Source organism: Nycticebus coucang, chromosome 24 (genome assembly GCF_027406575.1).
Source record: "Nycticebus coucang isolate mNycCou1 chromosome 24, mNycCou1.pri, whole genome shotgun sequence".
Classification (NCBI taxonomy): domain Eukaryota; kingdom Metazoa; phylum Chordata; class Mammalia; order Primates; family Lorisidae; genus Nycticebus; species Nycticebus coucang.
Window position 1 is genome coordinate 11395973 of NC_069803.1, and position 14424 is coordinate 11410396.

The 14424-nt window shown below is 36.4% G+C and overlaps 1 protein-coding gene across 5 annotated transcripts in view; it reads right to left on the minus strand.

Moving 5' to 3' along the window:
* Window positions 1-14424, minus strand: part of WRN (WRN RecQ like helicase) — a 148550-nt gene that overhangs the window by 34094 nt on the left and 100032 nt on the right. For all 5 annotated transcript variants that reach the window (XR_008377355.1, XM_053578458.1, XM_053578459.1 and 2 more), the window contains 4 exons: window positions 13935-14116; window positions 9853-9954; window positions 9478-9570; window positions 4588-4729 (listed from right to left, as the gene is read on the minus strand). Coding sequence is in view for 4 of the 5 variants with exons in the window: in XM_053578458.1 (XP_053434433.1) it covers window positions 4588-4729; window positions 9478-9570; window positions 9853-9954; window positions 13935-14116 (519 nt within the window). In the remaining variant the exon portion in view is untranslated. The remainder of the gene's footprint in view (window positions 1-4587; window positions 4730-9477; window positions 9571-9852; window positions 9955-13934; window positions 14117-14424) is intronic.

The following is a 14424-nucleotide window of genomic DNA, read 5'->3' on the forward strand; positions in this document are numbered from 1 at the left end:
CACTTACTAGCTCTCTAGACACTACAAAGAACTCTTTTCGCTCTTCCTTTCATAAGCAAAAAAACCCTGAAGTGAGTCAGCACATCTATTAGTGTGGAATAATGAGGTCTCTTCTTATCAGTAGGGAGTGACTGTCCCTACCTGTCATGAGTAATAATCATTGTGATTACTATGTACCTTTTGAATAAATTCACACTGCCTTGTTACCATGGCAGTCACCATGCAGAGAATGAAATATTTTTGCTCTTTGATAGCAGAATATCTTTGTTTTAAAGAAATCATATTCCCTTCTCAACTAGAAATCCAAACTGAGCCAAGTGACATTTTTCTTAAACACAGAATTAATACAGTAAGAAAATTCTCACTCATGGGCAGCGCCTGTGGCTCAGTGAGTAGGGCGCCAGCCCCATATGCCGAAGGTGGCGGGTTCAAACCCAGCCCCGGCCAAACTGCAACAAAAACAAAAAAATAGCCGGGCATTGTGACGGGCGCCTGTAGTCCCAGCTGCTCGGGAGGCTGAGGCAAGAGAATCGCGGAAGCCCAAGAGCTGGAGGTTGCTGTGAGCCGTGTGACGCCATAGCACTCTACCAAGGGCAGTAAAGTGAGACTCTGTCTCTACCAAAAAAAAAAAAAAAAAAAGAAAATTCTCACTCTTAGCATGGTACATTCATTAATTGCTTAAGTGTTCCAGTTAATATAACGGTCTAGGTTATCCACCAATAATAGAGTAAAACTGACCAGGATGAGAAAACTATGATAAAGTTCAACACTTTGATAATGTAGTAACATGTACATAACACGTGCAGAGAACACAGTGTGGGCATTTGGGCATCGATCTCAGTTTTTGTTTAAGAGTGACTGGACTCCAAATAGGCAGTGATTTTCAAGAGGAACACAATTTTACACACGTATCTCTTACCAATCATATAACTTCATTGCAGTATCTCTAAATCATTCAATTAAAAAATATGAATTTAAAACTGTATGTAACAGCACAATAAAGAGAAAAGGCATTAGACTAGAGGGCAGGATACCATTTGCCTGACATGATTTTGGCACAAAGTATACAGTATGACCTAGAGCCGGTCACTTAACTTCCTTTCTAACTCAGTTTCCACTACAGTAAGATACGGGCTGGAGTTATATCGTCTTTTTGCCAGTTTCAGCTCTCAGAGGCTACACTTCTACAGGACGTAGTCTCAAAAAGGAACATTTTCATCTCATTCTTCTCCTTTAAAAACCGGGTTGGAAATAGAAGGGTCACCAAAACTGACACATCACGGAATGTGGAAACCTGCTAATTGACCGGGAGGTGTTGGAATAAAGAGAACTGACTGCCCAGAGTACACAGTGCAAGGTGTGAGCTTCTGACATGTAGTAAAAGCAACACCTCTGTCCCGTTATCCAATAAAGAAAAAAAGCCAAACAACAAAAAATGTGCTGCTTCTCCCAAACGAACGTCTTTAAAAATCACAACTGCTTTTGTCGTAATTCTTTCTGCTGGGCATGCTGTATTCTTCCTTCACTCTATCGCTGAATGAATATCCGAACTGGCAGTCTCACCAAAATCGACTATTTCCCCATAAAAAAAGAAGGCCTAGTGCTGTGTTCAGGACCACTTCTCTGCTTTCCTTATGCACTCTCTCTTCAGAACTTCAGTAAGATTTCATGTCTATTCATATGTCCTTTTTTCTACATTATACTTATTTCTTCCCCAGAAACACCTTCCATATTGGATGATCAATCTCAGCTAATTTAGCTTTGAATCTCCTACAAGATAGAATGTAGTGCCTTCCAAAAATACCTGTTTAACTAAATGGAAAAAAATAGTTGCAAACTTCAACCCAAGAAGTTTAAAATTCCTAAATTCTAGAAGTACAGAACAAACCCATAGCTTTTGTTAATTTTTTTCTCGATCCCCAGTTTCTATAGCCCAAATCAATTCACGGCTGCTACTGCAGAGCTTTAGAAAGTCACTGTGAGTCCCATGTGCCCTAGAGCCTGCTGAAATTACTCTTAACTCTTCAATCCTAAACCTGCTTACCTGGCCTTACTTGCTTCTTCTTCCTGGAAGAAGAAAATATTTTCTTTCACTCCCTCTGACTGACCAGTGCTTCCCTTATGGCCCTGTATACTATAGCAAGCCCCCTCCTATGGCAGCTATGAGGATAAGAAATCATCTTTTCAGTGACTGCCATATCTTTATCTGTTGACTTTACCATACCATCCCATATTTACCATACCTGGATAATAATAAAACCTCTATTCTAATACAAAAAAAAAAAAAAAAGAAAGTCACTGTGAGTCTTAACTGTCTGTGCAAAATGAAACCAAAGATAAAGTAACAATAATTATCATTAGGAATATACTTCAATGAGATGAAATGACCTGTCCAGAAAATTAAATAGACAACTGTCTCCTGTTAATCTGAAAATTACAAAAGGTCATTAAAACTACCAACGGTTTCAACAGCTTCCGATTATCAAATCATATTTTATGAAAAGTGTTATATGATTCTAGAGCCATGATGAAGTTCAACACTTTGATAATGTTATCAGGAAAAAAGTTTCACTTAATCTCCTGGTTATACAAATTAATGACTGTGTTTCTCTTTTCTCATCTATAAAATAAAGGTCATTGTAAATTTTATCACATATTCGCAGAGTTATTTGAAGACTTTTATATAGTGAGCTATTTAGAACTACAACAAAGTAATACTTTCACTATTTAATTTCTAATCAAACTTGTGCTATAAAAACAAAATTTTAAAATACATTCACAAACTTGTGGATACACTGCATAATTGTTTATACCATTCAGAAAAATCCTTTTTAAGAGAGAATCATGGGCTACTGAAATGACGTTATATATTTATATATATTTTTAAACAAACTCCAAAAGTTCCCAGTTTAAGACACTTATTTTACAGATTGAAATTACCTACAAAGATATCAGTTTTTCCTAAATTGGTTAAGGGAAACAATTTATTAAATTCTCAAAGGAATTAAAATGATGATCTTAAAAACGATATCCCAGTAGACAGCCAGATCACTGAAACGGGGGAAGGCCTGCCTTATTTTCACTGCAGTTAGTACCTACAAATCTTTGTTAAGTGGCACTTTTTAAAAAGTTTTAGCCTTTTATCTAGCAAGGGTAGTATAAAATTTCACAAATGATAAACTTCTTAATTTGAGGACTCCCAGAAGAGACTGCCAGTGTAAGTGGTCTGACTTGGATTTTTAATAGGTGAAATCTGATCCCTCTTGTGACCAGTTCAAGTTCGTCTAAGAGCCCACTTACACTTATTTGTTGATACTGGATACAGGTGGATTATTCCAAATTAAAACAAAGATAATTTTGATAAATTATACATTCAACTGGGATACACGTTTTATTAAAGGCGATAAAGAAGTTTTTCATAGATCTCAACTATATTTAAGCTGACCCTTCCAAACAAAATTATTTTTATGAAAAATGTAATAATAGTATTACTCATACCAGCTAAACTATTAATAGTTCTTTAGGCAATACTTCTACTATACTAATCAAACTTGTTATTTACAAAATTTTAAATTCCATTTAGAATCTAAAGACATTAGTACATGAAAAGTCAATAGATCTTTTCATCAAACTTCATTAAAAGTATTTCACAACTAATATGTTCCTTTCTAAACAAAATTAAAACTCAGAAAATAAATATCCATGTGAAGTATTCAAGTACTTAACAAATAATGATTTTTAAAATTCTACATAAAAATTGAGAATTTTAATGTCTGTAAAGTACATTTTTAATAAATACGTATATTTGAAAAGCAGTCTATCTCTCATCCTTAATTTATTCAACCAGTATCAATCTCTAATAGTTTTGTTTTACAGACTTCTAAATCAGTAATAAAATCATATAAACTAAAGGACTACAGAACAAGCCCATGGACTGTAAGAGTCATGTCTTACTCATATTTGTACCTGCAATTTAGCAGAATGCTGACATACTAATCACTCAAAAAAAAAGTAGTTGAATTGAAATGACTATGTATTCATAATGAAAGCAAAATAACACACATACACAAAAATACTTAGAATTTTAAATACTTGTGGAAAAAATACTTCTGATAGGAAACACAATAGAAGGAAAGACAAAAAGAAAAACTTTTTGCCAAATATCATTATTGAAATTAGACACTTAGAAAACAATCCCTGAAACTGAAGTTCCTCAAAAAATATAGCTGCTTGGACACCAAAAGGTACAATTTTGTTCTGCCTGTCCCTTGACACAATAAAAGTTAACTTTTCTTAATTATCCTAAGAAAGACCAGCCTAGGGATTTACCTAACTGCAATGCGATAAACTAAGACAATGTTTTCAGACTGCTATGCAGAGCTAACAGAAGCCAAAACATGAAAACATCAGAAAATGTGATACAAACAGGTTTTATCAAAAGTAATGAATGTAGTGTTTAACCAGAACTTTACATGACTCTCTAAGTTCCTAATAACCCATCTTAGGTCAAAGTTACAAACATAATACAGCAAATTTCCAAAGAAACGTGTAAAAGAAGAACTATGAAGAGAATTCACAGATACTCACAGATCCTCGGAGAAATAAAATTGGAACCCCAATTCCAAACTTTTCTCCCAAGATGTCCACAGCAGATAGTAGTTGAAATGCTTGTGGACCAAAATCTTGGGATGTATCTTCTGAATCATCAATGGAATAGCAATGATCTAATCTAAATAAAAATAATATATTAAGAAATCTTAGCCAAGGTACACACCTTTAGAAATAAAAAGATTAAGTGTAACAATTAGAGAAGTAAAAGTATCTCAAATGTGTCAACTGTTTCGGAAGTGACCAAGAAAGTTCATTACAGCCAAGAGCATGGGTGTATCTAAAACAAGAAACTATAATACAGCATAACAGTTGTAACTGCAGAGAAGTTTGAGCAAGCGGGGCCCCAGTATTTACAACTAGAACATTTCCATTTGATCAACTGTATAAGATATTGAACTCTGCGTTAGCTTTTGTCGAAAAAACAAAGGTCTGCTGCAAAAAAAAAAGAGGGGTTTTTTAACTTTAAAAAAATAAATCTTTTTTGCTGTTTCCCTCTGCTGCTGGTCCTGAGTGCTTGTTCAGAGCAGACCTGGGATCTCTTTTGTGAAACAGCAGCTGAGAAAAGTCCTGAATTAAACATGACCAAGGAGAAGCCCAAGGAAGGAGTTAAGACTGAGAATAATATGAAGGTGGTAAGGGCAGGATGGTTCTCGAGTACACCTTAGGATCAAGAGGCATGTACCACACATAAACCAATGAAAACCTGTAATCGTGAGGGACGGGGCTTGCTGATGAGGCTAATCAGATTCCAATTTGATAGGCACCAATCAATGAAATTGACACATTTGTACTTTAGAAAGTAGAGGGTGAAGATCCAAGTGATGTCTTCTAGTAGCAGACAGGAGGCGCCTACCACACAGGACACCTGCTGCTTTACTCCAGAACTCTGTTCTTAGAAACCAAGAATACACGCTCAGTTGGAAACGGCAACTTGCTTCCACCACATCTTCGATTTTCTCTCTTCTTTCACTGTCACTGTCTTCTTTCACTGTCTTTATTGTACATAAAGTAACCAGGGTATGAAAGTAACCAACACTGTGGCTTGTTGGTTGGTTGGTTGATTTTTACTAAATGGCCCTGGTTATATATTGATTGACATGAAATAAAGATAGGATGGGGAAAAGTAAAAAAAATACTGGTTCTGGGAGAAGACTTCCTCTTTTCCCTGGTGGCATGCTCATTCAGCTCTTTATATTCCAGTAAGTAATTTTACAATCACTGTTCCAACAAAAGAAGAACATAAAAATCCTTGCACACCTAGTTCAACTGGAGAACCTTAGTATTTTTCGTTCATCATTATAGAACTAAGAACAATTTTACAACATTTTATGTACATAGCTGTTACTTGTAGTACAATCTATCATTCTAAGTTTCCCTTATACCAAATAAATATCTTTTTTTTTTTTAATAAAAGACAGAGTCTCATTTTGTCACCCTTGGTAGAGTGCCGTGGCGTCACAGCTTACAGCAACCTCCAACTCCTGGGCTTAGGCAATTCTCTTGCTTCAGCCTCCCAAGTAGCTGGGACTACAGGCGCATGCCACAACGCCTGGCTATTTTTTGTTGCAGTTTGGCCAGGGCAGGTTTAAACCCACTACCCTTAGTATATAGGGCTAGTACCCTATCACTGAACAGGCGCTGCCCCAAATAAATACCTTGGTGTTCATGTAAACCTATTGAAAATGAAAAAAAGAAAACTCCATCTCCTACAAAATAAATTGTTAAACTCTAATGACCAGCTCGGTGCCTGTAGCTCAATCGGCTAAGGTGCCAGCTACATACACCAAAGCTGGCAGGTTCGAATCCAGCCCAGGCCTGCCAAATAACAATGACAACTACAACTAAAAAATAGCCGGGCATTGTGGCCAGCGCCTGTAGTCCCAGCTACTTGGAAGGTGGAGGCAACAGAATCGCTGAAGTCCAGGAGTTGGAGGTTGCTGTGAACTGTGATGCCATGGCACTCTACCCAGACCTTAAGGCTCTGTCTCAAAATAAATAAATAAATAAATAAACTCTAATGACCATAAAATATGACACAAAGATTATAAATATTTAAGTATTTATTTTTTGAAACAGGGTCTTGTTCTGTCACCCAAGCTGGCATGCAGGGGCACAATCAAAGTTCACGAAAGCCTCCAGTTCCTGGGCTCAAGTGATTCTCCTGCCTCAGTCTCCCAAGTATCTGGGCACATGCCACCAGGCCTAGCTAATTTTTTTTTTTTTTATTTTTCATAAAGATGGGTTTTCATTATGTTGCCCAGACTAATCTTGAACTCCTGGCCTCAGCGATACTCCCACCTCAGCTTCCCAAAGCACTAGGATTGATTATAGGTGTAAACAATTGCTCCTGGCCCACTTAGTACATTCAGAAGTTAAATTCCTAAGTTATCCTTCTGACATTATCATTATTTATTTATTTTTATTTTATTTCTTTTTCTTTTTTGAGACAGAGTCTCACTATTTTACCCTCAGTAGAATGTCATGGTGTCACAGCTCAGAGCAACAGGCTCCCGCCACAATGCCCAACTATTTTGTTGTTGTTGTTTAGCAAGCTCAGGCCAGGTTCAAACCCAACGAGCCCAGTGTATGTGGCCGGTGCCCTAACCACAAGCTATAGGTGCTGAGCCTGAAATTATCATTAATACAAATGAGAATTCTTTAAGTAGTACTTTCTTTAAAGGACTTCTTAGAGAAAAATCAAGTAATACAGTTGTTCAATTTGTAACAGGTGGAACGGCCTGAAAAGGGGTAAAAGTAATTTCTAAAACCTCTCCCTCTCTTTTTGGGCATTAAAAGCAGCATTCCTTCCCTAAGCTAGTGGTCAGGACGGGCAGGAAAGTGGGGAGAGTCCTTTATGGGAATGAGAACAGCATTATAGGAAAAGAATCCCTATTCGATAAATGGTACTGGGAAAACTAGATAGTCACATGTAGAAGTCTGAAACAGGATCTGCACCTCTCACCACTCATAAAAATGAACTCAGAGTGGATAACAGACTTAAACCAAAGGTATGAAACTACAAGACCTCCAGAAGAAGAAGAGGGGAAAACTCTAAACAGCTATTGGCCTAGGGAAAGAATGCACGAAGAATACCCCAAATGCCTGCAATCACAGCAACAACGAAAATATGTAAATGGGACATGATGAAATTAGAAAGCTTCTGCATAGCCAAGAAAACAACCAATAGGGAGAATGGAAGGAAATACTTGCATGCTACACATCTGATAAAGGGCTAATAGCCAGAATCCTCGGGCAAATAAGCGAGAAGAGTTTAAACACTCCCCTTAAACAAAGGGCAAAAGACATAAACAGAAGCTTTTTAGAAGACTATAGACTAATGGCTAATAAACGTATAAAAAAATGCTCATGGCTCAAGGAAATGCAGATCAAAACCACAATGAGATATTACCCAGCTCCAGTGAAAATGGCTTTTATCCAAAGTCCCATGTCAACAGACACTGGTATAGACAGGGAGAGAAAAGAACCCTCTTACGCTGTTGGCAGGACAGCCAACGAGTACAGCCTCTTTGGAAAGTAGTATGGAGAGACCTCAAAGAACTAAAAGTAGACCTACCATTTGATTCAGCAACTTCACCAGTGGGCATTTTACCCAAAAGAAAAAAGTCCTTCTATAAAAAAAGACACTTACATTTGAGTTCACAATCACAAAGATGTAGAAACAACACACATGCTCATCAATACATGAGAGGACGAATAAAATGTGGTATATGTATACCGTGGAGTACTACTTGGCCATAAAAAATGGTGAATTAATACCTTTTATAACAACTTGGATGGAACTGGAGACCACCCTCCTAAGTATCATAAGAATGGAAAAACAAACATTACAGGCTCACTTTAAATGGAGCTAACTGATTAACACCCATGTATACATACAGTAGTCAAATTCAATGTAAATCCAGCAGGTGAATTATAAATGGGCTAAAAATTGTTAATCACTCCAGACCTTAAAGTCCTGGACAGAACCTGGGCTCTGACTATTAGCCCTGTGTGCTATACAAATATTATCATTTGCTATATGGGTAACAAAGTAAAAACATTTGAGATACTTTGCTCCAGTTGCTTGGTCTAGGTTGTACCATGTGTCTGATAAACCAAACTGGTTAACTATGTTGACAGAATTTTCTATAACTTACTGATTTTCTGATGGTTTAATCTGCCAGTAAATAAAAATTATGTTAAACTCTTTGTCTTTGATGGTGGATCTGTTGATTTCTCCACCTGTTCTGTCAACCTGTACTTTATGTATTTGTAGGTATTTTTTTTTTTCCTGGTTTTTGGCCGGGGCTAGATTTGAACCCGCCACCTCCGGCATATGGGACCGGCGCCCTACTCCTTGAGCCACAGGCGCCGCCGTAGGTTTTTTTTTAAGTTCACAGAACAATCATGGCCTCTTGGTGAAGAAACTGTTTACCATTACACAGAGAATATCTCTATCCTTAATAATGCTTCTTTTGTCTTATAGTAACATAGCTACCACATCTCGGTTTACCTAGCTAACTCGGCTAGGAGTATCATTTGTTTTACTTTTTCATTTAACACAGTTAAACAGACTGTGTGTGTAGAAAGTGGTACAGGTTTTAACACATCCATATTCATCTAACCCACCACAATCAGAACACACTACAAATCTATCCCCCCCAAATACTGGCTGTCCTACCCCTTTGTGCTCATACGTTCTCCCTCTTCCTAATATCTGGCAACCACTCATCTTTTCTTCATCCCTACAGCATAGTTTCATGTTTCACAGGCTATACTATATCCTGTTTCATGCTATATACCATATATCATACTATAAATGGAATCATACTATAGAACTGGTCATCTATAAGAGGCAAGCTTTACCTGGACCTGCAATTATCACAGCATTTTTCAGTTCCCATAATTCCTGAGGAGGCTTTTCGTAGTTGTTTGTCCTCAAAATGAGACAAGATGATTCTACCCAAGAGAAAATTTTAAATTAAATAAAAGAACAAAAAAGTATATGTTAAATTCATTCCTGAAAATAATGAGATAAAATCATCATTAATTAATTCACTTGGGACTTCATTATTTGACTTCATTTTATTCAGGTATGAAGAAGGTTGCCATAAAATTCAGCACACATGTAACATCAACAACATATTTTTTTCAAAATACTTCGACTTATTTATCAAAACTTTTTTTAAAAGAGAAGCATCCATAAATCTATGCTATTAATTAATACAAAATGATACATACCGTCGCCTACACTTACTGGAATTAAGGTATTTTTCCATCTTGGCCAACATCTTCAATTTGTATAATTGAAACTTTTCATTTTGTATCTCAGTAAGGCGGATCCTGTTAATTAAAAATATCATAGGACTATGTTAAACTGCATTAGCCATTTTGTCACTTTTTATTTACTTAACTATTACTACTTATTTTCCATAACCTAGAAAACTCACACCCCTATAAAAATAAGGAACACTTCTATCACCCAGAGAATTCTTTTGTATTCTTTCCCAGTTAATACCCCATACAAGAGGCTGGCATTTTAAATTGCTTTTCAAAAAATTCTACTTAAGATCAAGTATCCTTGGGCTGCTTTTGAAAATTTATTAGAAAACCTTAAGTTTTCATTTTGATTTACATGTCTCTTTTTGGCTTATATCAAGCCTTCTACAATATATCAATTTTTCTGTTTCCCCAGTAAAAGGATTATTCTTTAATTATCTACGAAAAACTAAAAGCATTAACATAAGGAATACTAAAAGAGGATCATGACCCTCAGCCTTCCAAAACTCTCTTGGTATTATGAGGTACTGTGGAACATATACCAAAATCAAGCTCCTTTCTCAATCAATCATAACTGATTTTGTATGACATAATACTGAATTTATTTAAAATAGTTTAATAACATTAAGGGATATTCTTTTTTTTTTTTTTTTTCTTTTTGAGACAGTCTCAACTATGTCGCCCTGGGTAGAGCACTGTAGCATCACAGCTCACAGCAACCTCAAACTCTTGGTCTTAAGCAATTCTCTTACCTCAGCCTCCCAAGTGGCTGGGACTACAGGCGCCCGCCACAGCGCCTGGCTATTTTCTTGTTGCAGTTGTCATTGTTGTGTTTAGCTGTCCCGGGCTGGGTTTGAACCCGCCAGCCTAGGTGCATGTGGCTGGCAGAGTAACCACTGTGCTATGGGAGCCAAGCCAGCATATTCCCTTTTTAAAAGTCAGTGCTGCTATAACTCATCCTGACTATGTTAATTTCTAGTTTTCTCTAAAGAAACTCCATAATATCAAATATCAGATGATGACACTATCCCAAAATGCTTTGCAGATCTTTCCAACAATGAATAAAAGTCTAGGTTAAATAGGTTTCAGATACTAATCCTCATCAAGATAGACTTCACTCATTAATATTTTGATTATTCAACCTCCTCACTGATCAAAATTAAAATACCTCTGTACAATTATCAAGCAGTTCTGGAAAGTATGAACACACAAATGATTTATTATCCAAAAACATTCTTGTCATTTGACACCACCAACCACCACACCCTTCTATATAACTTTCTCCAAAGTCTCTTTCAACTGTGGACTCTAATTCCTAACCTAATCATATATGGTAGTCCCCCCTATCCAGAAGGGATATGTTCCAAGATTCCAGTGGATGCCCAAAACCATAGATAGTACCAAACCCTACACACACGTTTATGATAAATTTCAATTTGTTAGGTAGAGTACTCTTGTGTTTTGGGGCCATTCTTAAGTAAAATAAGGGCTACTTGAACATATATTCAGTCTGGTAACCTAACCAAGAGGGCTACTAAGTGACCAAGAAACAGGCAGCCTGTACAGTGTGGATACATGAGACAGAGGGATGACAGGTCAGCAAGAGAACTACTGGCAACTTAAAACTTGGAATTTTCCATGTAATTTTTGTGGACTGCAGTTGACCTTAAGTAACTGAAACCACAGAAAGTAAAACTGCAGATATGGAGGACCACTGTAATCTCATTCTTCCTACCTCGAGGGCTAAAAATCAGTTTGTGGCTTTATTCTGTCTGTTTAGCTCCCCTCCTCCTCCTCCTCCTCACATAGAAAGAACAAGGAATACAAAAGCTCACACTCCCAGAACTAGATCCTGCTTTATATTTTGGTTCACATGAGACCTAATTTAGCTCATCTCATCACTGTCAGTAACAAATTTGAGAAAATAACTTCACATGTCTCTTAACGGCAAATCAAATAAATATTTATTCTTCTTTTGGGACTATAAAAATAAAGTACAATAGTAGACAGAAAAAAACAGTACTATTAATGGAAATCAGCTGGAGTCAGTGAAAGATTTATTGAATTGAGATTATTTTGCAAATTATAATTTTAATAAAATGATGTGGTATAGCTTTTGCAATAATATATCAAAGAATTTGGGCATAGGATAGACTCCAAAATTTTTGTTAACAGTGACCTCGTCATTGTAGAATGAGTAATTTCATTTCTTCATAGATTTCTGTTTTTTCTAGAAGACAGATCCACCCTCAGTATTTGATCAATTCTTTTTTACCCTAATTAACCCTACACTCTTATTTTCCCCAGGAGTGATTCAAAGAATAAGCTGTCTATACCATTCAAGTTATGGGTTTTCTAGTACCACTATTTGATTACTAATCACTAAATTTTAATAAGATAGCCATTTAAAATATCTTTTAAGACCCAGATAAATAGGAGCTGCATGTACTGACAAGCCTGCAGGGCTACAATATAAAAACTCAGGCTATTAACATCTTCAGCACCTTTGGCATATTCACAAAATCAGAAATGGTCAGATTCAACTTATTTTTACTATAGCCCAAATTTAACAGTAGCATGCACAGCTGTGTTCTATCCCAATTATTTTAAATTACTTCACAAAAACATTAGCATCAAAAGGAAAACAAGAATTGTTCTGTAGAAAATGAGGATGGTTTGTTGTCTTCTATACTAAGAAGCAAAAGCTACTAACTACTCCTAGAAGAAACTTTAAAATTTACAGCAAACTTTCTATTAATCCCTGTTCTTCTTTCAGATCCCAACTTAACTATCACTTCCTCAAGGAAGCCTTACCTGATCTTTTCAACTCGGTAAATACCACACACCATCATATACTCTCACTACTCAACGCAACCTCCTTCAGCACTTCACCCAGCTGTAATTTTAAACATATTGCACGATCCTTTTCTTAGAAAGGACTACTGACATTTGACTATTGACATTTTCAAACACAAAAAGAAAACAATAAAACGAACCCTAAGTGTCCACAGTTGTGTGATTCTGTGATTAACATCTACCGTTCCCATTACAGGATGAGTTCTACGAAAGCAGGTACCAGGTCTGCTCTTCTAACATTCTATCCTCAAGTCACAGCATAACCTTCAACACAGTGGCCACTCGTAAACATTGTGAGTGAGGAATAAAAACAAGAACTGTACTGGGTAAATATTTTAATGAAATGGGCTAAAATGTCCATTTAAGATCTCAATTTATTCAGCTACATGAAGGTATAGTGTGAAAACGCTTCATATTGGCAGCCTCACTAGTTCCCACGTATAGGTTTTTCTCCTGACGTATTCTTTCCTATGGATAACCATGTAAGTTGGTAAATTGTGTCCTTAAATTTTTGAAAGACAAAAGATTTTTTTTCTAATATAAATCTTAAGGAACTTAAGTACCAACAAAATTACTTGTTTAAGACTTAAGTACAATGGTTTTCCTGTGTTTAAATACCAAATTCTAAATATTTTTTCAGGGCCGTCTTATCAGTACAGCACAATATGATTACTCACACAAAAGCCAGGAGAACTGGTGTGCTCTCGTGAACTAACCAAGGAAACAAATGAGAGTCAAATAAGGGCTAATAAAATCTTTTGGAGTAATTACCATTGTACTATGGGAAGAAAGAACCAATAACAAAGTAAGTGGTGTCTGTAATAACTGTGGCTGAAGACTTACCACAACCTGAGAGGATCTGAAGAGCGGGTAAAACAACTATTCAGTGATACACAACAGCACGAAGGGATTCCATAGGATCTATGTGAGATGCCAAAGTACAATCCTGCTTTAGTTCATTCCTCACGTTAACCAAGGCATGGATGAAACGGGCTCATCTCCTCCATGTGGCAATACCTACTGCAAGTTCTTCTTAGTCCTCTAGTTGGGCAGAGTTTTCTTTTTATTTTTACTTCAAATTTATTCACAAATTACTTGAAATTTTGGGCCTTGCCTCAAATACTTCCAAAGATTACAAGGAAAGAAAGGGAGAAATCTACAAAGGTAAAAGCAATACATGTTTTTACCTATTTAAGTTAAGGTCTGCTGGTGCCCAGAGTACATGACAAGAACTTTCGAGTCCATCACGCCCAGCTCTACCGATCTCCTGGTAATAGGATTCCATTTCCTTGGGAGCACCGTAGTGAATGACTCTGCGAATGTCCGCCTTATTAATGCCCATTCCAAAAGCTATGGTAGCTATAACACACTGAGGATAAATAATGGCACAGTTTAACAAACATTTTTAACAGAACTAAAACCTTACATCTGTATGCTTTGGTAAAATAATGTGTTCATTAACTAAAGTCCCTGGCATTATAGTGAATTTAATATAATTTCAATCAATCCTTTATGCATTAAAAGATTATCTGCCCAATTTACAGATTAAGGACTGGTGACTATAAAATGAGACTTCAGTTCACTCTGTAAAAAGTTGTAAACGAAGTGGTTTTTCTGAATACCTGTGAATACAAGACACAAAAGAGGCTCTTAAGCTGTTTATCATATTAAATAAAA